The following is a 26,999-nucleotide window of genomic DNA, read 5'->3' on the forward strand; positions in this document are numbered from 1 at the left end:
TCTGTTTTATTCGTCCTATTTGGCAGAAGCTCGAGCTTGCTTCTGAGTGTGTGCACAGTGCACGTGCCTACCTCTACAGGGGAGGCTTGCACGCACAGGTGAAAAGATGGGGGTGGGGATTTTGGAATATGACGTCAACGGGGACCCAATGCAAGGTGCTACCGTTCCTGAACAAAGTTGAATAATGACAACCATCCTTGCTGGCATTTTTCTATTGTAAGGCGTCGTATTTTTACTCCCTGATTACCGCTCAAACCTAATTCATGCGTTGTCGAGCGTCTTCTTTCATTTGTGCTTCTGCAGCCTGTGAAATCCTTGGCTCCGGTTGGTTCTCCTTCGCTGTCGGTCACGCGCGCACACGTGCACATACGCACACTCGCAGTTGAGCGTCACGAGAGAGAGAGAAGCAGCGGCAGAGAAAACAGTCTGAAAGGGAGGGCGACGGGCTTTGACTTTGGGTGCTTAGTCACAATATGCTTTGACCGAAGGGCAAAGGATGGAGCAGGTGGAGGATAAACACTGAGCGGGTCGTCGGGAGAAGGCACCGGAGGAGAGCAGGGGGTTACCGACATCCGGAGTAGACGATGCTTGTTTGCCGCAGGCCCCTCTATCGCGAAATTGGATACCGACTTGCGGCGGATGGGGTGACCGAGCTCGCTGCTCCGCCGGGGAGGTCCCAGCCTTCGGACGGTACCGGGGTGGGAGCTGCCTGTGCCCGGTTCTAAGACAGGAAGGAGTGGCAAGAGGGAAAATGCAGACGGAGGAGGAGACGGCTACCGCAGAAGAGCCCATTTTGGAGGAAGGGTCAGGACGAGAGCAGGTGAGAAAGGACATTTCTTACATCCTTTTGAATCAGTCTTTCTTAACGAGCACGCGACTGTTAATGCAGAGACAGGGGGGCTAGTTAGCGTAAAGTTGCGCATATTTAGCTCCTTCCCACAACAAACACCTTGTGTTTGTATGTCATTGCTCGTTCCCATACAACCCCTCATTTCTCCATCATGTAGGCTAATACACAATGTAGGGCAGGAAGGCTAGACTGTCATTCATTGACAAAATGTGTTTATCGAGAAAAAGTCACGTTTCGAGTCTGTCATGCCCTGCAAAAGAGCAAGGGCACGATGCAGGACCTTGGCTTTAATTTGAACGGGTATGAGTCTGTGGTGTAGGTGAACAGAGAGCAGAGAACTCTGAATTCCTTTCTACAGAGAAAGCCATACTATTGGTGTGATACGTCTGACAGCGTTGTGTGGTGTTGCTCCTGGGAGGGATAGATTAGGCTTTTTCACTGTAGTAGAGGGTGTCCATCTACAGCTGACACCTCTAAAATACACTAGAGGGTGACATCACAGCTAAGCCACACACCCAGCTGTCTGCCAAAACACTGTGACACAGTGAGGAGGCAGGAAAACACCTACAAACATTATTCATAGATATGTTCTCCAAACGCTGTGCCTCTGGGATATACATGTTTTTGCCTGTTTTGGGGAATATATGCTGTAAACCTCTACTTATATCAGGGTGCCCCGAACCAGGGGATCCCAAGCATTGGCCTTGGGACCCCCATCTTGGAAAATTTCATAAATGTATTGTGCATTATGATGGCAAATTGATATCAAAAATCAAACTGAAAACTTCCTCATATGTTTATTTTTGTGATTATGAACAATCATGTTATTCACTCATTTTCTTCTGTGTCTCTTTGTAGATGGCCTGCTATAATTTCTTTCTTTTTTTTTTAATTTTAGAGCTAGAAACAAAAATCTCGTTTACAAGGGAGTCTGGCCAAGATAGCAGCATGAGAAATTTGACCCAAATGACAAACAACAGACCATAATAAAGGTTACATCAATCGATTAAAAATCTACAAATTAATACCAATTTAAGGTGACCCTGTGGCTCAGACCAAGGGGACAGAGTAAATCATAAAAAGCTGAAAAGACAGAGTAAGTCTGAGGAGTTTCATACACAAAGACTCCAAAGGTACAGCTACCACCAGTTTTCAGATTTACTATCAACTATAATGAATCTGAAAACTTGTAATTACCTTCCTTAGGACAACAGATTAAATTTAGCTATTGTGCTGATTCCTGCATATTCATATTGTCATGTATTGCAGATTACTCATTTAATTCAATCCAGTCCAATACTAATTTTACTTATAAGTCACATTTTAAAACAACAAAAAGTTGACCAAAGTGCAGTGAAAATGAAAAACAAAAACACAAAAATCACAGGCCTAATGTAAAAGCAAAAGGATGTAAAAGGGTCAGTGTAAACTAGCGGGATACAAGGACAAGTCACAAAGCCAGGGAATAAAAATGTTTACGTTTGATTTAAAAGTTTGATTAATGTGCGCTGTCCTTTTTAAATAAATAAAGAATAAGATGGTAGTTCATGTAGTGTGACCTTATAAAGAAAGATGTACAAGTGTTCAATCCTTCTGCTGTATATGGAGGACCGGTCAATTCTTGACATAATGATGGTTGCAAAAACCCAGACCAGAGTCAAATTGCAAGGCAGCACGGTGAGTGCATATGTTGCAATGCATTGATGAGTTACATCTAAAAACTCACTCTATTGTCAAAACATGATTTTTGAATCATGAATTATGTGCATTTCCCCCATCTTTTCTCCAAATATGTGCCACACCTGAGCAGCGATTAGGGACCCAAGGGAGTCAAGACCTCCACTTAGAAAAACACGACTACACCTCGTCCATCTTTGTTTCTTAAAGCCTTGGGGAAAAGACCTTACAGTATGAAGCTATAAATCTGAGTCCAATTTTTTTTGTTGAACTGCCATTACATTAACTCACATGTAGCATGTGAGTTCCATAACTCCTGCGATAGTCAGGAAACAGCATAATTTACAAAATAAATAAAGAGACCAAAAGGATGATGTAAGTCAGATGCCAGGAATGAACAACGATGGTTAACTAATGATGTGGGCAGGCTTTATTCTCACCACTATTACCAGCAGCAACTACAAAACATGATGTCAGAGGAAGAGAAGAGGTGTGTATGTAATCATTGACGTAGAAACTATTTTATACTTGTCCAAAACCGGCTAATTTAATGAAAGCAGCAAATCCTCACATTTGTAAATTCACAGCCAGCAAATCTTACATTTTATCCTGGTGGTCTAGCTTGATTGAGCTTTAAAAACCTTACCATTGTTGCATTATAACAGATATGAGGAGTTTTTTTTTCTCTTAATTGTTGAACAACTTTTTTAACACAAAGGACTGACATAACTGAGAAAAAAAAAATGTAAAACTGACGATAAAAATGTCAGACTGAGCATCAACAATTTCCTTGCTGTAATTTAAAGCCTACCTTAATCATGCTTGTTAAATGATGCCTTTCACTTTATTCAGCTGCTCTCCTCTGTCTTTGTCTGCAGGCATGTGCAGATGTACAGCAATGAATTCACTCTCCATCTGTTCTCTGCCTCCATTACTCTCTTTCTCTCGTCTTCCCCTCCCTGTCTCCTTCCTGTTTTAGACCTGCCTGTTGTGCAGTATGGATCCTCATTCCCTCATTTCCCTCGAACATTACTTAGCTTTAGTCACTCTATTTGATGTTTCACACAAGCATTATCATAAATTAAGCTGACCAGCAACATTTATAGTGCACCTAGGTCTTAGATTCCCATGCACTATACAGTCTAATTATAACAAGAAAAGGATTAAAGTATGTTTGCATAAGTGGAAAAGTCTTTTTAAACTTAAAAGATGCTTTTATCTCTCAAGCTTCAGCAACTGACAATACTGAGGTCCATATGTGACAAACTAAAGGTGTGGGGTAGGGTTAGGAGTGTTACAGATGGACAAATAACTCCTTATAGAGAACCTGTAAAGGCATGTAAGACACTTTGGAATTGCTGGACGCGTGATGGGGTAATGCTGCCCATCTCACAGTCAAATGAGCACCTTGAATCCCAGAATGGAAATACAGGCTAAACTTTTGAAATACAATCAAATTAAACTGCTGTTTAGGGTTAGAGTAATGGTTATGGTAACGGTTAGGATACCAAAAGTTAAAAGTCTGACCCACAAAACCTGATAACAAAACCTTTAATAAAGCCCAGTAGACAGTCTGCTTATAGGAGAAAGCTTGTCCTCCATGAAAACATTGTAATGTAGCTCCATTAGCTGCCTGCGCTACCTAGACAACGTAGTTTTCATAGCTAACGTAGCTAAATCTCACAAAACTCACGGATATCTATACTAAGAAAGTTACAAAGCAAATTTTAGCTTTTTAAGTTGCATGGCTATATTATCTACGTAGCTTACATAGCTACGTTAGCATTGGCTGTTTGCTGAAGGTCACGTTGCCTAAGCTAACTTAGTTAGAGATAACAGAGCTATGTAGCTCAAGCTAAGCTTATAAAGCAGCCGTGTAAGAAAGGTAGATTCGTTATCTATGTAGCTATGTTAGCTTTAGCTACGTTTGCTAAAGTTCACGTCGCCAAACCCAACATAGCTACATTGGCTTATGTGCGAACAAGACCCCGAGATACTTGAACTCCCTCACTTGAGGCAAAGACTCACTCCCCACCCGGAAGGGGCAATTTCCAGTTTTCCAGTAGAGAACCATGGCCTTTAACTTGAAGATGCTGAGCCTTATCCCGACCGCTTCACACACAGAGTCAAAACGACAGACAGCAGCACGTCACCTGGCACCAGATAAGCCAGTAGAATTCTTTTTCAAATAATTCAGTTTTAGTAGATGGTTTCAGCCTGTAGAAGATAGTTCCTATGCACATTTTAGACACAAAATGCAGAATTTAAATACTTTGTGCTGAATTATCAAGATTTGGACCCTTACTGACCACCAGTACTACTAAATCTGAATAGGTCTCATTTAGTTACTCTTTAAAATATGGAGAGGAACTAGAAGATCTCCTGTAAGAAAATGAATCAGTGGGAAATATAATAGTGAATTTTCTTCAGTGCATAAAATGAAACAAGTCATTAAAGGAAAAGCAGGGGTGTTATATAAACCCCAGGTTTCCCAAGGAGGATATTTCAGAAAATAATCATTCATTATTAAAACACTTGATCTAAAATTAACACTCACTTTTTCTCTGCCATCTTTACAATGCAAAGCAGTATCTGCACAGCAGATAGTTCACAAGAGTGGATATTCTGGGCAAACTCTTTGACATTGCAATAATATATTTATCATTAAACTAAAACAGGACTAATGGGAAATGACTTTCTCTTCACACCTCATTTCAACCACAAATAAGGTTAGAGATTACAGCGTGCTACTGTGCTAAATAGACACTTCAGAGGACTTTATAACATCTAGTTAAAAGCAGTTTATTTTAATGTTCTTTTGAAAATAGCTTCATGATACTCATGTATGTGTTTTTGATTTGAAATGTTTACCTATGAGCTGACTATTGCAATATATATATATGTATGTTTTTGTGTTTTATTCCACTGTTGAAACACCCCTTTTACATCTACAGTAATGTAAGTGGCACAAGTGAAGCTGATGTGTAGGCTGAATGCTGCCGCTTACTGATATATCATTTATAAATAGTTGACCTACATCTTACCTCCCTGTTGTTTATGGGTAATATAGCTCCACTAAACACACTCGGAAACAAAGCATTTGTTATAGAGAACTAATATTTTCAGTATTGTAAGTGTATGTTAAAAATTCCAAACAGAGCAACAGCAAATTTATTGAATTAAACCTTGGTTCTAGAAAGCTTACATCCTAAAGGACAACTCCTGATGCTGTTGAAAAGACAGATCATTTTTTAACTGCGCGCATCAACAGCACTTTTTCTTGTCCTCACTTCCTCACTTGCCACCCACTTGCTAGGATTGCTAATTATAGCTGCTTCAGTCACACCTAACCAGCTGAATCAGACTGAAAGAGACAGAGAGGGAGAGAGAGCAACACAGGTTTGCTACTTTCATCTTAGTACAAGAGGAGAAAACAAAACTTATCCAATCAGTGCACAGCCAGAATTTTATCAGTGTGTGCTTTTGGTTTGACCCTGATATTCTAATGGTTGATGCTGATGTTTTAAAAGACTTCTGCATAGCTTTTACACAGGTCTCCAAAAAGAGTTAAAAGAGATCAGAGAGAACTAAATCTCACTTACTCAGCCCCTCACTTTTAGAGTAATGCATCCCAGTAATGCACCAGAACATCAAACTGACCACTTTCTCAACAAAGCTGTTATATTGTCAGGACCCACCACAACCGCTTTAATGACCCATATTTCCAAAAATTGTAAACCACTTACATTTCTTTCATGAGAAATGTTGCAGTTTTAGCTGAGCTGGTTTAGCTGGGGTCCTGGAGGCCACAGGCTTGACAAACTGGCTTCAGGAATGAATCAAATAACGACAAAAAAACCCTCTTAACTATCCATTAAAATGTTACTGTTTAGACCTTTGATAGAATAAAAATTATGAGCCCTTAAGAGATCCTAGGGACATCATCTCAGTTCCTGAAATTGGCCTAAATGGCGAAACAATACAAAAACTGACACATTTGTTCTTAACGACAAAAAGTGTCCCATTGAAAACCACTGAAAATGCCATTTTTTGAGCTCACATTTATCTTAACATAAACAAATACATTCCTTAATGTTAAGATTTAATTTTGGACTACTAGCTTTCAATTTTTTTAAATTTATTTTTTTCTTGTCCACCAGATGGTGCTACTTTTTTCCAGTCAAAGCACATCGCAAAATTTCCCATTTTTTACTGTTTTCTACAAGGGTGCCTTGCTACTGACATGATAATGTGTGTTGCTATGGGCACTACAGAAGGCAGGGTGTGACGTATTTCCGTTGGAAAATAAGGCGACCTGACAACTTCTGCCCAACCATACATGCTAAGCGAAAATGTAACCTACTGTCGTTGTTCTTGAAAAGTTTACCGTCCTATACTGCGTTTATTCGTCTGTTTTTTTATTGTTTGTTTTTTACGGTCATTGTTTGTGTTCACACTTCTGGACATCATTGCTGCGTGCCGCAATGTACATCCTCAGCTAAATTTCAGTCATCACTGACAGTCACCTTGGGTAACTCCTGCAAACAGCGGGTAAACCACAACAAATCAGCTATCATACACCGTTCTCTTCTGCGTTCAATCTCCTGACCGGAAGTTTGGGAACGACCTCATATCAAATGTGGAAGTGATGTGTGAATAGAGCTCATCAATGTTGGATAATGGTTTTCTGTAAAAACAAAGTGTGTGTGGGTATATTTGTGTGTGTATTTTTTCTGATTTTGTATTATTAAAAACAGTGGAGTTGAAAAAACATACCGTCCTTTACAGGGTTAAAATCCCCCCCCAAAAAATTAATATTTGATACGTATACTTCAGGCTGAAGTAGTTTTAAAAGATTGACTTGTTTTATGTGAAATATATTACTGTATTATATTTTACAGCTGATTTTAGGAAGCAGACATTTTTTGTCCTTAGTACCGTGAATGTTTTTTTTTTTTTCATCTGACACTGCAGATTAATTGAAGATGCACCAAAATCAATGTTGCTGGCCTGTAAAGGGTTAAAATGCCAAAAATATAATTTATATTTGATATGTATATTTCAGGCTGAAGGTATTTTATAAGACACTTAAAGTGGAAAAAAATATGAATATATGCTGTTTTTACAGCAGTTTTTGGGAAGCGAACATTTTTTGTCCTTAGAACTTCGAGTGCGAGGTTTTTTTTAAAAACCGACATTATAGAAAAAAAAATAATGATGCATCAAAATCAGTGTTGCTGCCAGTCATTGACCCATCTCAGGTCCTGATAAAAATATTAAGCAAATACTCCTGGAAATGTATTTTATGGAGATTTTTTTTTTTTTAAATTGAAAAAAAAAAAAAAACAACAACTGTGGGGTTATGTAAACATACTGGCCTTCAAGGGGTTTAAAAAACAAAATATAATTCTTAGCCAATATTTAAATTTCAGGCTGAAGTAATTTTAAAAGACTGACTCGTTTAAAGCAGAAAAACTAACGATATATTATTTTTACAGCAGTTTTGGGGATTTTTTTTGTCCTTAAGGAAAAACGTGTTGGACAAAACTGAAATTTTCAAAAACTGCATCATTGTAGAGGCTATGGGAGAATATGCATGGATATATTTTATTTTATTGTTTCCTGTGAAAGCATGTTCAATTTTTGTTGTTTTATAGCGATCTTGAGTGATAAGCTCAGTTTCATGGTAAAAGTAGCATTGATCAAGATCAGGGTTAATGTTATTATTACACAAGGTGAGAAAATTTGGCCTTTTCACCCATGCTGCAGCCATAAAAAGACAACATTTAACTCCATTCACATTTAAAATAAAACATTTAAAAATAATAGATAATGGAAGAAAATTCTAAATGGATGAACTGAAGTACCAGCACAGAGGCAGCTCATGCACAGCAGCACCACTCAGGGCTCCTGCAGAGACTTTTTGTTACACATTGTGGCCCACTGAAAACAGCTCCACAAGCCACTTTCAGGTCCTGACCCACCAATTGAGAACCACTGCTGCAGACAATACACAGCCCCATCAAGCTCCACTTTGAAGCAAAATGTTTTTGACCTTTTGTTGAGTGAAGTAATTCTAAGACGCTGAGGAGAGATTCAAGTTTGACCTGTGCAAACATAAGAACAAAGATCCTGTAACTAAATATGTGACAGAAATGCAGTTACTGCACCATATTACAAGACCAGATTACAGAAGGATTGAATTTGGAGTCATTTACTGGCTGCAGCAAATCGTATTAATGAAAAAGCCCTGTCAAGTGCAGTTCCAGTAGAGGCAAGAAATAACACGGTACAGTATGCTCAGGATCTTCAAAACCCCAGCAATGCTCTGAATTTATCTTTGAAAGCAAAGGTGTGTGATAACGGTCCAGAAAACAACACTAACAGCTTGTGCTCCAGGTTTCACGTCAGCAATCTGGGCTCTTCTTCAGAAGACAGTCTCTGGTGGCTGTGAATGCTTAAGGAAACTCTTTCCAAAAGTTAGCAGACTCTAGCATCTGACCTCTTGACATTTCTGGACATCTCATTCCCCAGCCATGGGCCCTAATTTGCAGTTTGACTCCCATTGCTGTAAGTCACCACTCTCCTGGGAAGGCTTTCCTCCAGATTTTAAGAGTGCCTGTTGCAGCTTGTGCCCACTCAGCTGAAAGAGCATTTGTGAGGTCAGGCACTCGTGTTAGATGAGATGCCACGCTCCCGATAGGCGTTGTTAACCTTCCCAAAGGCGTTTATAGAGGTTAAGGTCAGTGCTCTGTGAAGGCCGATTCAGACCCTCTGAGCATGTCTTTATGGACCTGTGGCACCAGCTGTGTTTAAGTTCTGCCTTAAGTTGTGCTCACCCATTAACAGAGCTAGTAAGTTTGCAACTTAAGTCGTCAATATTCGGTTACCATGGAGACGAAAAAGTTACCTTATAGTGAAGTGGAAGGTCAAAACTATTCACAGTAGTGTTAAAGAAATGATTTTTTTTTTACTTCATGTTAACTTTGTAGTGTTTGTTACAGTGTTGTCTTTCATACCAGACTGACTCTTACTAGGCTAAGGGCTGAAAATAACTTTCATTAACTGCCACTGATCCCAAAACAGCAACATAAAGGTTTAATTTTTAAAATGACAGCCGATGCCCTTAATCCACAGCCAGTGTAAACATAACAACAGTGTCAGTGAGGGTGAAAATCGCCAACCAAAACATAAGGTAATTGAACAGTTATCTATCCTGGGCTGATAAAATTATCTCCCCTCCTTTAAATGGAAGTGGAAGTACAAAGCGAAGTCATCACAGGGGTGCTATCAATCACAGTGAATGCAGTGCTGGATGCCAAAATAGCCGGTAAAACCCTGTATTCTTCCAAGCAATCTTACAAAATGACGTTCCTTTACAATCACAACTTTACATTCAAGTGTATATAGTGTAAAATACAGTGTGCATTCACTGGAACTTTCTTGGCTGGTGCAACATATTGCCTAAACTTATAGATCAGAAAATTTGTTCAAACTAAGCTACATTTGGATTTCTGCATAGCTGGTGCAACTCAGTGCTGCTTCTGATATGATACATATTTAATGGGACTCTGCTTGACGCTACAAACTTTTAGGAAAGGGTTCTGGTAAAACATTAAACTAATATGATTTTCCTATGGTGTTTTACAAAAATATGATTAAGATACACTTGTGCTTGGCAGCATTATTTGTCTCTTAAAATATCAGTTTCAATTTTTAGATTATAGTCATATGGCAACCTTGCAAAGCAGATGGATTGGCTAGATTGTATGTGTGCCATCAAGTAGATACATCTTGCAAAGCCTCAGTCTAAAACACTTGTTCCCACTCAGAGAATGACTGGACTAAGCATTGTCATTTGAGGAGAAAGAGGTGATAGCCACTAGTAGTTGAAGTGGCTGAAAGCCTAAAAACAATGGCTGCCGGTCAAGAGATAATGGCAATTTTATCAGAACTGGATGGCATTTCTTTAATAGTAGGTTGTTTGCAATCATGTAACGCCAAATGTTCGTTCAGAGGGGGACAGGAAGAGGGGGGCAGCCATTTAGAAAGTTAGTACTTTACAGCTCTAAATGGACCCCTATACTGCAATTATCATCAGAAATTTTCCACATATATAAAATAAATCCCTACACTTTACAAAAAAGTGATTTTTACCACAGTTTAACCTATGAACCTGGTGTGGAGGTGATCAATAGCACAAATACTCAGTCCTGCAGACCTCCTAGCATCATCTAGCCAGATAAAGGGAGACAAGAGTCTTGAGGAGTCTTAAACTGAGCTTAAAGGCTAGCTAGCCTTTAGCTAGCGTCCAGGCTTTTTTAAGTCCTGCCTGCTTCTGTTTCTCTGAGTTTTTAAAACATATTATATATATATTTTTTTGCCAGAGTATTTCACTGCTCTCAGGATACAAAAGTAGCATAACAATTAAGAATGTTTTAATTTTTATACTTCGAAAGCTTGAAAGTCAAAACAGCTTTCTCTATATAAAGATCACTACTTAACCCCCAAGAGTTTAATTCACAAACTGGCTCCACTAATAGTTAACAATGATAATACCTCCTTGTTGAGCTTGCATTATGTAAATCTAGTACAAAAAAACTCTTCATGCTGGTCCCCATCCAAACAGTGTTAGATTGTTTCAAGGGTAATATGAATGTTGGCTTTATGTATAGTATTTTAAGATTATTTGACAATACCTAGATTCAGATTCAACCAGGCAGCAACAGATATCTTGGAATGCCACTTTGGACCACTGAGTGGGATCATTTATCTAGACTTTTTACCATATTGACATTAATCTGGTAATGTTTTGTTAAGTTATTTAACATATCATTCCTTTTCAATTGACAGTAATGACTAAATATAGGGCATGACAGCTTAGCTTTGCATCAGTTTAAAATCTGCAGGTTCACACTATTACAAGGTGGATAAAAGGATTCCTTCCCCTGCAGGACACCCCGCCTCAGCTATGATGCGACACTGCCTGTATCTGTTGCATCACTCGATGCAACGAACCGCCTCTGTCAGAATATCAGAAAATCACATCAGCCAACCATCTTTTTGTAAGATTATGCAGTTTCTTTTATGCAAATGAAGACCCTTAAATTACATGATCTATAAAAAATGTATGAACTATTTGACTTGTTTTTAACCACCCTGCGCCAGCTGACTTCAAAGCAGTTTTAAGGAGGGTGGTCCAAGCTTTCAGAATGAAAAAAATGAAAGCTGACACTCTTTCAGTCTAGGCTATATCCTTTTCAGAATGATTTCAAGGAGAGTGAGCTTTGGCTTTGATCTGTTACAGGCTGACACAAGAACCAAGGCTCACCAGAGGCAGCTCCAACTGAAAAAAGATCATGACATAGCCAAAGAAGCTGCAGAGTTCATGTACCAGGAGGCATCCTGCTCATCAGAAACCTCTTATTGGACCTAAATTGCACCCCCATCATTTTTAAGTTCAGTCCCCATGTATTGTGTTGTGGTCACGAGATGTATTATGGTCAGTTTAAGCTTGTCTTGTAGTCACTGCTCATGTCATGCTGACATCATGACATAAGATCATCCCTTTAAGTTCCAAACTGAGCTGACGTAAGACACTGGCCATGATGTGACTCTACCATAGTAGATTTAATCATAGGTTTGCAGCCCTACACAGTTGATATCTTTTTTGGTAGGAAATAACAGCAAAATTATCTGGTCTGTTCATGATATTGAAGGATCAGCTGAGAGGAGAAATCAGAATTGACACTGGACCATCACATCCCTAAAAATAATAATTACATGGGTGTAGGAGGTGTTGGTAGGAGCTTTTTATATTTCCAAGTTGCCTCTCAGTTATAGAGCTTCAATTCAGACAAACAAAACAGAGCTCAGAGTGCTGTTTACCAGATCATTTGTGGATTTTCTGTGTCCTTTGTTAGTGGACAGGAGTTACTGGCTACTAATGCTATGTCATTACTGAAATTGTCCTCTTATATGTCTTAGAAAAGATCATGATTGTAAACATTTACTATTGAAAATGGAGATGGTTTTGTTTTTAGAGGGTACTTCAACAGAACAACTGTTTACACAAGATTTTGTGTGGTAGTCCGTAAACCCAGGCCATGTGTACGATCATTTTGAGCATTCAAATACCAAGTTGACTGCTCTTAATGTGTACATTCACACTATACATAAACAACTGAAATAGGAACTTACTTGGCTGCCTCTTGTGCAAACAGCAGTCCATAAATCATGTCTGTGACTGTCTGGTTTACCATGGCTGGTTATTCTTTCATGCCTTGTTCAGTGAAGCTGGCAATACAAATGAAAGCGTGTGAATTAGCCACGGTCAAGAGGCTAGTGGCACCTCTTAAACATTTAAAGAAAAAAGTGAACTACTATTCAGCAAATAGATCTTGTGTGGTTAATGTTTTTAATTCAAGATGACAAGTTAGGAGCCGTAGTGATGTGTCATTTATGAACAAGCCAGTTCCAATGTAGGTGCCAGCTCCCTTTTTTTTTTTTTTTCAATTTTTGTTGTTGTTTTATAGACAAAAAAGCCAAAATGCTACCAAATGAAAAGCTGTTTTGGAGCTGAAGAACCAGCTTTCACAACTAAGCTGAGCCAAATGATTCAGATCTAAAAAAGAGAAGGCAAGTGAGGCAGGGCATACATGAAGTCATGCTTTTTGTCCACAGGCTGATTACCACAGATCACAAAAGTTTACTGGCAGTCTTTAATGTGTGCCACACTACCATATCAGTCCAGATGAGGGCATCCCAGATCTCCCAATATGCAATTTTAGCTACTAGATATCAACAAAAGCAGAGAAAGAGCACACTTAAACAACTGGACCTCTACAGGTTCAAGACTGCATGTCAAAACTCATTATTTGTGGTCTGTATGCTGCCTTGCCTAATAATAAAGTAATCTAAAGGTCATATCTTCAGTTTTAGTGAGCCACTAGATATCAAATTCTCAGTGAGGTGTGTCCACCTAACACTTGACAAAAATGGATATTTATTTGTTAATGCAAGCGTAAATGGCAAAAGTATGAATCTCATTAGATACTGGCTATATAATATCAAGCTAGACTTTTCACAGATTATGTATGTCAGCAGACAATTTCCTAGTAGTGCCAAGTTTATAAACATTTTAAAGGTGTAGAAAGTCTTATTTTGGGGAGTGTAAAGGCTCCATTCGCTCCAAGGTTGTCAAATTGGATTTGCACATCTGCATAGGTCTATTCTGTTGAGATTTTATCATCGAAAACAATTGATGATTATTTTTTCATGTAAAAAGGGGGCTAAATGGACTCTGCTTTTCTTGAGAGGTTGGGAATAGAGGTCCATACGGTTAATTGGTTAAATTTGTGTATCAAATTAGTTGGCACAAGATTAACAAGTTGGTTAAACTAATTATCTCTCATCTTACAACTATAATTGGAGAGCTGTCTCTCTCTCTGTCTGGATATATGTATGTCTCGACTTGCAAACCTCCCTGTTGCTCCAATAGTCAGCTGCTGCTTCTCCCAAGTGTTCTTCAGCATATTTGACGACAGACACTTTAGAGTTAATGGTGTACTTTTTATTTTTCCACTGCACCGGGGCCATGGCGCTGCTATCTCACTTAAGAAAACCAGCAAGGGACGGGGGTGCCCCAGCCAATGAGGAGGCTAGTACTCGCAGCCAATCAGGCTCAGGTCAGCGTTCCTATTGGCCGCTGTAGCTACCGTATGTCAGCTCAGTGAGAAGTTGATTCAATGGCGGAATTATAGCGGTGTTCGGTCCTGTGTAGAATTTGTTCACGATGAGATGAAGTTTTTTCTTGCCTGTGATTTGGCCATTGATTTCAGTGCAAAATCACTCCACGAGCACTTTGCCACCGTCAGTATTCAATTCAGCGGACATTCTCATCCACGAGGAGGCGTGTAAGGAGAGGGGCGGCGCTACAGAGCTCAAACAGTCAAACCATGAGTCAAACACAGAGAAGAACAGGAATAGAGGGGGAGTTGAGAGTTGGTTCTATACGGTTCTCATCAAAAGTTACATACCTGAGCTTTAAATAAATTACACCCCGCGTTTATTTGGAACAGGCGGGTATTTATCAAAATGTACTGCTACACCCAGCGGTTTAATTGTGACCCGGCAATTAAAGGGAACCTGGCTATTATTTTGTATTTTATGGTATTTCCGCTTCAGTTTGCTCTCCATCCACCAATACGGCTGATGTGCTGACATACGGTGAACATATTGCGTCACTTCCTCTTTGTGAAGTTGCTGTTTTTGTCTTTGGCTGCGTGTCGATCAAGCTACAGTTACATTTTTTCTCTTTGTACTTCTAATCACTACTGCTTTATAGCCATTGTGTGTCCACACGTATATAGTTAACAACGATAGGTGTAACAGTTCTTCGATGTTTATCGACACATCGATTGGTTGATTAATGATCTAATCAGATCGATGAAAGCTGAAACAACGATCTAAATCAATGTTTCAAGCTACGCTTTTATTTTGAAATTGCCCCCGTATGCCTGATAAAAGTTTCTGCCCTAGCCAGAGTCCTCAACAAGCTAGCTGCAAGCTAGCCAACTAGTGGCAGTGGCTTAAAGTTTTGCAGCTGAGTTAAAGAGGATAGCCTCTCCTCTCTCGGCTGTGTGGACATATTTCAGACAGACACTACTGCATGTCGGGTCTCTCCCTTTAGTTTGTCAATTATGTCTACATCTCTATCCGTGTACAACTGCCGTATGAGATCGTTCACAGATAAAACACACTCAACTCGCTATGGTTGAGGTCTGCTGCTGCAGACTCCAGATAAACAGAGGGGAAAAAGTCAGCTGCTGCATGTCTCCTTTGACATGCTAATTTTATTTCACTGTCTCACATTAGATCTTTAATGAAAATATAAGCTGTCCAAACTTAACGTGGTTCAAGCAGGACAGCGGTTCTCTTTATAACTCTCACTCTTGTTTTTTATAAACACAGGCTTGAAGTCTTGGTCTAATGCTCTTTTAAACTGTAATGACGCTTCCCACCAGTAGAAGCCACTGTAGCTTCAGTTAATGGCTGCTGAAGTCCTGACTGAGCTTTCCCTGGCACTTAACGTAAGTGAATGTAAATCTGAGAGGCTTAGCAGGTAGCATGTAGTAGGAACAGGGCAGCATGGTAGTTTTTTTTTTAAATAGAAAAAGAAATAAGTGGTATGTTGGCTGTTGAGGGTGGTACTCATGTGTAACTATTAAACCAAAGTGTAAGGAGGCCACATATCAAAACATGATATTAATCTCCAAAGAGGAATGAACTCTTGTTTGGAGCTAGCTGCTAATGTTAGCCATGCTTCACATTATGGTGCATCCCATTTGCACTTGTAACTCAGAAATTCCGAGTTGATGTCATCAAAAGTACGCCCTGAACTTGTAATTCTGACTCAACAGTTATGAGCTCGTAGCAAATAACATGCAATCAAATTAGATGTGTCATCATTCCCAGTTCCAACATCCGACTTCCCAGGTAAATGGAACGCAGCATCAGGCTCATATCATAAACTCTGACATGGTGACCCTGTGATGAATTTGACTGTTTTCTAAGTATTTTCTCCTCCTTTGACTAGTCACTTAAACACAACTAGAAAACCTGGGAACATCCGTAGTTGGTATCCACTGCACCAGATGTTGCAATTTAGCACCAGCCTGTCAAAACAGTGCTTACCACCACTGCCCATCAGTGACCCAGATAAGAATCACAAATACATTTTTTTAAAGTCTTTTAGGTTGAACAGTCTTTTCTCCAGTTAGGGCAGTCTTTTGGTTCTCCTTGAATCCTACTTTTGACTCAGGGTTAAGATTGTGTTCCTGCATACAGCCTCATTTAGAGCACAGGTGCTGTAGCTCTTCTCCTGTGCATGGTGGCAGGGAGGGTATAGGGAGGAGGGGTTCACATGAAAGATGCATGCATTATGAAAACTAGGGCCAATACAATACTGATGTTTACAATTTCTAGGGATGCGTGACATTTTTGCAGATATCCAAAGAGAGTATATTTTAATTAGGGGTTTTCTGTTCTGGAAATCAGCCCTCTAACAACCCCATATAGTCATATGACAGCTGAATCTATGCATACATAACAGGTCTACAATCAGCTGACGCTCCATATTGGCTGCCGTATCTCTAATTGGAGGATATTTTCCCCTCTAAAAATTGATACTGTTATCAGTCTTGAAAAGTCCATGCTGCTTAATCCCCATTAGTTGTGAAAAAGCATCTCCACGCTCTGTAGGAAATAGACCTGCTCATGCTGACTAATAGTGATTGGCACAAGTGCATACAGGAATAATTTGACTCCTGTCTCGGGGCTTATTTCCTCTCACTGGGCTTTCACCAGCTGCAGTGACTTGATGAAACTGTCAAGGCCCATGCTGGTTTTCATTTTTATTGCTTAAATTTTCTCTTATTTTGGCAACATTCACCTGAAGGTGAGAGGAGCGGGACGAAGAAGAATTGACAACATGAAGTAGACTGAGAGAGAAGGGCATGAGGAGAAAGAGAAAGATGGATTTTGGCAGCAGGGATCCCTGGAGAGCAGCATATTCTGCCACCAACACCGCTGCTATCTGCTCATTCCCTCCTCTGCATCTTATTTGCATCTGTTCATACTTGCATTCATGAAAAGTTCATGACCATTTCCATGTCTCTCATCCTCTCTCCTTCTACTCTACACATTTAACCCAATCAATGCACTTACAGACTTTCAAGGATGCAACAGAGAAGGCGGGGATTGGGAGGATGACAGGGAGAGATTAGAGGTGGAAGAGTGAATGCTTGAGCAATTCAGGCAGGAGAATAAATACAAAACGTAAAAGAGGAAGGATAAAATGATGAAAAAGGCAGACAGAAAGTCAACAATGATTCTAAGTTGCCATTAAAGAAAACGGACATGCCTTTTTTTAAAGTTGTGGCCTATTTTTGGATCCCTAAATGGAGTTTATTCAGGGTCTTCTGCAGAGAGATGATGGATTGGTAGAGTGTAGGTGCCCTCTACTCTGCCTTTCACTACTTGCCCTTGACGTACAGTCATAAAAAAAGGAGAGCGGCAGTGTGTGTGTCTGTTGCAGCAAGCCAAATATGCTAGTGGATAGCAAATTGAGGCTGCAATGAAGGAGTGAGAGATAAAGAGAGAGGGGGGAGTGTGCTGACAGGACAGGGAGACTTGGCTGAGAGCAGGAGAGGACAATGGTGTCATTCCTTTTTTTTCCTCTCATCTGTGTTGTTGCGTTTTTGTCGCATGCAGCATGAGGCAGACGATAACACGGAAAGGGCACGTAAGGAAAGACAAAAATAAGCAGCACATATGTGTTTGCTGTGCTTTTCTCTCTCTTTCCATGTTTCTTTGACACACAACATACATAAAACACTCTCTCTTCCTCCCTCATTCACTCACAAATCGAAGCAGCAAAGATGTCGGAGCGGAGTCAGCTAGCTAGAGAACAGTCTAGAAGCATCGTTCTAGTCTAAATTATTCACACAGCCTCTGCTGGCTACATTACAATTTGAGATCGTGCATGGCGGCATGTGCGTGGATAGAGAGAGAGATGTGGAGGGAGAGGAGGGGCACATTAGACCGTCTATGTCTGTGAGTCTAATGTATATGTGTGCGTTTGAGTGCACTGTAATATGATGTCTCCACAGTGCAAGTAAGGCCGTGTCAAAGAGAGCACTTAGAGACTGTGTCTAATATGAAGCACTTATCCTATGATGGGTTAGGGTTGGTGTGGTGCTCGTCTTTGCTCAAGACCTTGATCTACAAAGCAGATCTGAAACACAGAGTTTACCACACACAAGAATTCAGCTCTTTAAGTACACCAGGTTGTTACACAGCTTTGTTTTCTAGACAACTGTATGCCCATAATTATTTCAGACAGTCAGACATTCATCATTTTTAACCAGAGTCCTCCCTCTGATGAACATACCAGGATAATACATTCCCTAATAACAAAAATATATCAGGTATCTGCACCACAGAATTGTCTGGGCCCCTGACAAACCCAGAGAAAGGGTCTGTCCTAGTTTTGATTTATTGGGGGTTTCAGTGTATGTGTGTTGGATCAGTAGCATTGGTGCTAGCATCCTGGCTAACAGTTACTTCTTACTATCTTGGAGCTAAAAATTGTGTCAAGAAATTATCGGGTTCTGATGTTGGAATGATAAATTTACATTCACCACTTTTTTCCATCCATTTTTGCCACAGCTTTTTGACACTTTTAACCAATTTTTCCACTTCCACCCATTTCTGTCACTTTTTCTAACCAATGTTGCCCATATTTGCAATGTTTCCCCCTATTTTTTTGCCACTTTTTGCCTAATTTAGCCACACTTTGCCATTTTTTGCCCCTTTAACCTCTTTCTATCACTTTTATCCACTTTTTGCCCCTTTTTGCCCATATCTGCAACATCGTTTTAAATCTTTTTGCCTACATTGGCTGCTTTTTGACACTTTTTATTTATTTTTGCCAGTTTTTACAGCATCTTACCAACTGTGCAACTTTTCACCCATTTCTTGCCACCTTTTAAACAATTTTTGCAACTTTTATCCCATTTTTGCTAGTTTTTGCTGCACTTAATCCATTTTTGCTGCTTTTTGCCCTTTTTTGCCATTTTCTGACCATTTCTTGCCACTTTCTGTCAACTTCTTTGCCACCCTGAGCCCATCTTTGTCACTTTGAGCCCATTTTTCTCATTCATGCAACTTTTTTGACCATCTTTGCAACTTTTAAACCATCTTGCCCCTTTTCACCATTTTTTTGCATTGTTTTGGGCCACTTTGCCTTCTCGTTTTGTCAGTTTTGCTGCATTTAAGCCATTTTTGCTGCTTTTTGCCCATTTTTTCCACTTTTTTAGAGTCAACATTATCAACAACATCATATGCAGGATTATCTGTGCCTAATTTCTTGTAGGGAAATGTCAATAATGTCAGTGTGCAGATTTATTTCAGTAGAATACAAAAGGCTAAAGTTAAAGGCAGGGATCCGTCAAAGCCATTAGGACGATGAATGTAGGTATAAAAAGAATAATGTCAATCCACCTAATGCTTTCTGAGATATTTTAGTCTCATCTAAAGTGGTGGATGACCCACATTGCCACCCCTAAAGCCAAACCACTATCTACAAAGTAAAATGGTGAAATTTGTGTAGCCGAGATACTTGGACCTTTAGAAGTATGAGTAAAGTAACTGATCCTATGATTCCAGTAATGCAGCTAAGTGGCTTCCTTTTAAGAATCTCTCTGTCCTAATTCTCAGAGAAATTATGTTTGTAACTGTTTCAATGCAGTGCATGATTTTGGCCTATATTTTTCTCACTCTATCTTTACAGCAACGGCCAGTCCAGCAGTCTCTGGCCTCCTCCCTTTGTCGGGAGTCCCATTGGAAGTGCCTCCTCCTGACCCTCCTCATGTACGGGTGCTTCGCCACGCTTGCCTGGTGCGCTGTCTGTCGTGTACCTGTCCTCGGCTCCTCCTCCATACCAATCAGCAGTGACGACAAGGCCATATCGCCAGCCGCCGCCTACTATCACGACATTCCACACTTGGAGAGTCCATGTTCAAGTGGCTATGTCTACATCCCTCTGGCCTTCCTGGCTATGCTGTATGTGGTTTACCTGGTGGAGTGCTGGCACTGCTTCTCTAAGACCGCAATGTTGGCTCACGCTGAGTTCCAGGTCTGTCAAAAATAGTTTAAGTTCAGCTTAAAGCCATAACCAGTGGGTTGTACAAGGCTGAAAATCTCCTAAACCTCACTGGCTGTAGACTGTAATGCTGCTACAGAAGTCTGTGACCTTGAGCTACACAGCAGAATCTGTTTACTCACTAAATCCTGTTCACTCAGTTGGTGTCAGCAAAAAAATGGTCTTAATGATGCTGTAGTAAATGTATGCTTAGGCAGTTGCTGCTGTGGAGAACTACAGGATAATTACAAACCTAAATAATCCATTATATAATGCAGTCTGGTCAGAAATTGTCACATTTTACAAGAAGAGAGCAATATTTAACTCTCAATTTTCTACTTGAGTGAGGGGAAGATGAATACTCACCCACTCACATGGAAATGAGCTGACCTGGGGGCATCAGTCTGTCTTTTGTCTATTCTGGTCTGCTCCGTCTATTATCAGGAGCTCCAGGAGCACATTGCTCACCGATCATCCCAACTATCTGCCACTGCCAAGCACAAAACACGTTTTACATTATTGAAGACTGGCAGGAGATGCATTTTATATGATTTAAACAGCCATAATTTGTTCCAGATTGCCCAGACTGAACTACCTTGCATGCAACAACTGGGACTTAATCGTTGGTCAAGAGAAAAACTGCAACATTAGCTCAGTGATTTGAATATTTTTTCCTTGTTTGACTCAGGAGGTGTATGAGCGTGTGCAGAGACTTCAGCAGGCCACTCCCTGCATTTGGTGGAAGGCCATCAGTTATCACTATGTGAGGAGGACCAGGCAGGTGACGAGATATCGCAATGGAGATGCATATACTACCACACAAGTAAGGGAACAACTCCTATAACATTAAGATGGGATTTTTTAAGTGCTATGCAAATCTTAACTTCTATTGTGAATTGCACAGAGAGCACCCTAGTAAACTGAGACATAGTTGAGACATATTTAAAGGTTTAAATCTCTAGCACAAGCCTTTCTCTCTATCTGTTCTTCTTCCTCCCTCCTCCATCAATCTCTTCCCTTCATATTTGTCCTGCATCAACCCTCCCTTAGGTCTACCATGAGCGGGTCAACACTCATGCCTCAAGTTCAGAGTTTGACTATGCCCGCTACGGAGTCAAAGATGTATCAAAGGAGCTGCTGGACCTGCAGCTGCACCCTGCTGTCCGCCTCCGTTTCACCAAATGTTTCAGGTTAGATGCCAAACACCTACCATTCAATCAGAGGGCACGGTGGAATATGTGATTATTATTCAGGGTTTAAATAAGCTGTTAACACATTTTCTGCTCTACAGCTTCTCCAGTGCACGTGCTGAAGCTGCCTACCTCACCCAGGTAAGATGTGGTGGAAAACCATTTATGTATTAGAGGCCTTGTTTAGACAGTGAATTAGCAGGGATTTAAATGCACTCTGGTGCTCTGAAATGACAAATGTTTTTTTTTCTTTAACTGAGTGTTTTAGATATAGCACCTCCAAAAAACACAGACAAGACAGACACAGACTGTACCAAATAGTGCAAATTAAACATAAAATATGTATAAGTGAGCCAAAATCTATGATGGCCGAGAGATCTCACACAAATGCAAATTCAAAACGCTTTGCAAAAAGATAAAACACGACAACATTTGAGAAAACCAAAAACAGAAGTTCACAACACAAATACAAAAACTTGCTGCAGCGCATAAATACAAACACTCAGCACTCTGCATGGATACATAAACTCGGCACAGCGCGGAGGCAAACATTCCACAACAGCACAAAAATACAACAACTTGGCACAGCAGATGCAAATGAAAAGTCACAACACAACAGAAGTGGGGCTGTTAATAGGGACGGACCTGCTAACGGCTCCGTTGGCAATAAAATTACGTGCAACACCGCTACTCAAAATAATTTCTGCACACCCAGTATGTAATTTGTAGTGTGTTTTTCGTGATTTTTAATAACTGTAACCTCCTGTACAATTTAATATGTATGTAAACAACTATCTAAATCAAATTGATCGAGTCCATTCATTCATCTGGCAGCTTACGTTATGCATATTGGACCCCAAACGTAGCTGTTAAAAAAGAGAGGGGGAGAGGGAATGGACTTCTAAAACTTATCAATTACAAAATAAAATGTGCAAAGAGTGGAGCTGACGAACAATCAGTGTTTACTTACTTTAATTACTCGATCCAAGCCTGTCTTCAGTTAGTTTGCATTGTGGTACGTAACGTGTCCGTTGTGCCTTGCTGCCTTGAATAAAAACCACTATAAAGGACATTTTGAGTGCTGACACTTCTCTAACTTTAGTAAGTCTTTTGTCTGGCATCTTTTAAAAGAGTTTTTGAAAAAGTTTTTGTGCTTGGAGGGTGCTCCTTTTTTTTTGCTTTTTTGCCACTGTAAAATATCTTATGAACATAATTACCAGGAGAATCAAATTACATGAAATGCATTTTTACAGAGCGAATGATAAGCAGATAGTACAAAATATAAGGAATTTTTTGCTTTATTTTTTTTGTAATGACACAAAATGCAGAAATTATGAAAATTACCAGCGCCAGTCCTGCACAGTATAAACTCCTGTTCTCTATGTGTAAAACTTTTTTTTATCTTAAACTCAAATGATCACATTTTCTGTTCTATTTGACCCATTGACATCAAAGAAAAGTGAAAAGGAGCTTAAAGACAAAACTTTCCATACAAAGTAATCACGATGCAACATGTGGCTTTGTTTACATGCTATCACGTGACAAACATACAGCATGATGATGTCATACTGCCGTGATTGCTTTATTTATGTCTGTCCAGCCCCACTTGCAGTGATGGACGTTGCAGCCCTTTTTTTGAGATTCAATGTTTGCTCAAACAACAAAAATGGGGAATAAAAGGAAACCAGCTCTGAAACGGTAGATGGGAACCACAAATGGTTCATACCATGTCATCTTGACTTGAGTTTCATTCCAATTTTATCAGTGCTTCATAGGACTTATTTGCCAATTAGTACATACTGTGTCCTTTAAACACTGGTTCTTTACTGGTGGGTCAGGTCCCAAAATTGGGCCACAAACCTCTTTCCAGTGGGTCACTGCAGTGTGCCAAGGAAAAAAATATGGCAAAAAATATATTTACAGAAGCCCCAAGTGGACATACAGTAAATTCATGTTGTATTTTCACTGTGATGATGGGTAAATTTTAGTATCTGTCTCATGATTTCTACTTATCTCCTTTTCTTTAGATGAAAAGTTGGTTTTCCAAAGAAATTCCCAGAGATATTTCCAAATTTCCATGCTGTCACTGGAAAATTGAGTAAAATATGATGGATGCATGCATGTCCCTCTGTAATAATCTGCTTTTAAACATTTTTGTTTTGTCCGGTCCTCTTGTTCAATATGCTTTAGGGTCCAAACTGTAACATTTTCTTGAAATAAATTTGAGTTGTTGATTTTTTTTTTTTTTTTTTAATTAGGTTGCAGTTTCTCTTTAGGAGGCTATGATTGGTCTTGATGCCTCATCAGTTGAGAACTACTGCTTTAATGGCTTGTTTATGAAAAAATGAGGGTGAAAAGCTGTTAAAGGTACAGTGTGTAAAATTGGGACTATCAACATCTAACAGTCAATTCTGGAGTGTGATGCTCATTTCTCTGGTGATAACTGTGGGAACCAGTGAAGTTTAAAAATCAATACATGCTTAACTGTTATTTGGTTCCTTCTATGGTGCCATAGAAACAGGCAAAATGCAAAAATCCAAGATGGCAGCGTCCTTGGAGGGGACCCTCCCTATGTATGAATAAAAGGCTTATGCTGAGTTAATTTAAAACATAAATTTAAAAAATGTGTTATCAGATGTTAACACTAATTTAGATCAGTCTACTTATAAATGTTATGTTTCATTTTAACCAAGCTTGTTTTGCTAAATGCCACTAGGCTAAATATTACACACTGTACCTTTAAAATGGGCTTCTCAGCTCTTGGCTAGTTAGCCCCAGTTCAGTTGCATTGTCAGCAGCTTCACTGCAGCATGCAGTGATACCAAACCTTGGTAAGAAGGCTAAAAGTGTGAGTCTGGAACTAAAGAGATCCAACCAAAGAGACCGAGGTCAGTCACAAAAATGGTAAAAAAAAAAGGGCTTGAGAGAGCAACTCTGAATAAACTAAGTGGTCACTTCGGGAAATAGTAAAAGCACTGCTGAAAGCTCTGAAACAAAAATTGTGGGTGCAACTGGCACCGAAAGTATATGCTGTTAGTGGACACAGGCCCGAAAGCTTACCAGTTGCATTAAAGGAGACATATTATGCAAAAATCACTTTTTCAGTCTTTTCTAACTAAAATATGTGCCCCTGGCCTGTCCACAATCCCCTCAAATACCAGAAAAATCCATTCCCTCTCCCCCTCTCTTTCTCCACCTTTCAGAAAATGTGTGCTGAAACAAGCTGTTCTCAGATTTAGCTCCAGGTGACCTCACCAGGAGCGTGAGCACCCGCCCCCAGGTTTGGCTGGCCCTCCCCCATTTGGAGGAAAGTTCTGCCCTCCTCGAGTGATCCTCCTAATTACCAGCTGAGATGCTGGATAGCTCAGTGGGTTATCCTGCTGACTACAGTCTGGGAGGTTGATAGTTCAAATCCCAGTCTAGTTCTAAACTTTGGATAAAAGTGTCTGTAGTACTGCATCCATTTCCTGAAAGGGGTGTGGTCAGGGGCAGAGTCAGACAGCTAATTACCATTTAAAGCCACAGAAATGGCTCATTCTGAGAAGGGCTGAAATAGAGGGGGCTTTAAACATACAAAATTCCTATACTGGATTGTTTTTTTCAGCAACAAACTTCACAGGCATGTTTTGGGGACCTCTGAGAACAATTTAAGTTTGTCTTAAAAGGGTATAATATGTCTCCTTTAACTTTGTAATCTCCAATAATAAAAAGGCAGTTATCTTGTTAAAATTAGGCTGAGATATACAAAAGCAGGTTTCTCATGACCACTGTTGAGTTTGACTGAGCAAAATCGAGCTAGGACGGACTCCATGCTTCCTTATTGTCCATAAAAGGTTCTGTCTCCACAAAAAAAATCAGTGTTTTCTAATCAGCAAACTAGTAAAGTTTAATATTACCTTGACATGTCTTGACTGCTGATTTCCAGCAGTCTCACAGCTACAACATGCGACTCCTTTAAAGATAACTAGAGGAAGTTAAGAGTGGAAAAGGTAGTAAAAAACTTTAAAGGGGACATATTTTACCCCTTTAAGACAAGTTTATACTGGTCTCAGAGGTCCCCAAAACATGCCTGTGAAGTTTTTTGCTGAAAAAACACTCCAGTATTGGATTTTTGCATGTCTTAAAACCCTCTGTTGCTCAGAATGAGCAGTTTCTGTTTCTGTGTCTGTGGCTTAAATTTCTTCCAAGCGGACAACATTTTTGCTAGAAAAACCTGAAAAAGTGTTTTTTGTATAATATGTGACCTTTAATAGGAAAACAGAAAAAATCCATGACTCCATGTGTCCTCTCTCAGTTATGCACAGCTAATTGGTTCTGATGTTCTCTCTCTTGTTCCAAGCGAGCACGCTTCTTTGGAGAGAACGAGGGTCTTGATGACTACATGGAGGCCAGGGAAGGAATGCACCTGAAGAATGTGGATTTCCGAGAGCACATCCTAGCCTTCCCAGATCCTGCTCACCAGCCGTGGTTTTCTCGCCACAGGGTCTTCTGGCTTGCTTCTGCTTTCCTCCTGTCATGGCCTCTGCGGGTCGTGTCAGAGTACCGTACAGCATACGTCCACTATCATGTGGAGAAGCTGTTTGGGGAGGATGAGGACAGTGGAGGAGGAGGAGGAGGTGGTGGTGGTGTTGGCGGAGGGCCAGGTGGAGGTGGGAGAGGGGATGGGGTTCAAGGAATGACTGAGAATGGGATCCACCCAGGAGGGATTGGGATTGGAATCGGCCTAAATGGGACGAGTTACCGAGCCATCTCTCGAGTCAACACAGTGGACATGACAGAGCTGGAGTGGCACATCCGCTGTAACCAACAGATGGTCCCGAGCTACTCGGAAGCTCTCCTTATGGACTTGGACACAAGTGGGGGGACAAACAATACCGCCTCTACGCCCATCTCTGGGCCTCCCTGCACCACCCCCAACCAGGGAAACAACCCACCTCCTCTAGCTCTGCCTGTGGTGTTCAACTCAGCGTACCTCCTCCAGAGCTGCCCCCGATGCAGGAGGACCACGTCGAGTTCCAGTCTTCCCTCCAGGCTAAGAGCCCCCATGGGAACGACGGCCCTGCTGAACGCTACAGTGGCAGGAATCAGGAACGCGGGGCATGGAGGCGGAGGCATAGGAGGAAGGTTGGTGCTCAGTCGGAGCGGTTTCTCATTAGGGAGACTCGGAGGAGGTCGCCAGAACAGCTTATTTCACTCACGAAGCATGGGAGGAGGCCTGGGAGGAAGTAGGGAGGATGGAGGAGGAGGAGGTGGGGGAAATAGCGGAGGAGGGGGAGGAGGAGGTGGAGGATTCCTCGGGTTAGGTTCAAGGCAGGACAATGAAGAGACAAGAGGAGTGCTAGAGGGTGAAGGGGATGATGAGGAGGAGGAGGAAGAGCAGGAGGAGGAAGTCAGGATAACAGAAGACGGGGGAAGAGAGAGGGACCAGGACGCAGAGCGAGACAGCGGAGGGGGAGGCGAAGGTAGGGAGGGGGAGGCGGGAGGGAGGGAACGTCCTCCATCCTACCAGGAAGCATTCTTCTTCCCTGTCCTCATTATTCACGGAGAGGAGAGCTGCCATGCCGGAGACGACATGTGA

At 40.6% G+C, this 26,999-nt stretch overlaps 1 protein-coding gene across 1 annotated transcript; it reads left to right on the forward strand.

The window, feature by feature from the left end:
• The first annotated feature begins 428 nt into the window (after positions 1 to 428).
• On the forward strand, positions 429 to 26,999 carry LOC121504284 (transmembrane protein 151B). Its single transcript, XM_041778998.1, has 7 exons — positions 429 to 820; positions 19,881 to 20,225; positions 20,920 to 21,054; positions 21,282 to 21,421; positions 21,523 to 21,562; positions 25,761 to 26,670; positions 26,725 to 26,999. The coding sequence occupies exons 1-7, from the start codon at positions 752 to 754 to the stop codon at positions 26,997 to 26,999; spliced, it is 1,914 nt and encodes a 637-aa protein (XP_041634932.1). The 5' UTR covers positions 429 to 751.

The sequence above is a fragment of the Cheilinus undulatus genome, linkage group 22 (genome assembly GCF_018320785.1).
Source record: "Cheilinus undulatus linkage group 22, ASM1832078v1, whole genome shotgun sequence".
Classification (NCBI taxonomy): domain Eukaryota; kingdom Metazoa; phylum Chordata; class Actinopteri; order Labriformes; family Labridae; genus Cheilinus; species Cheilinus undulatus.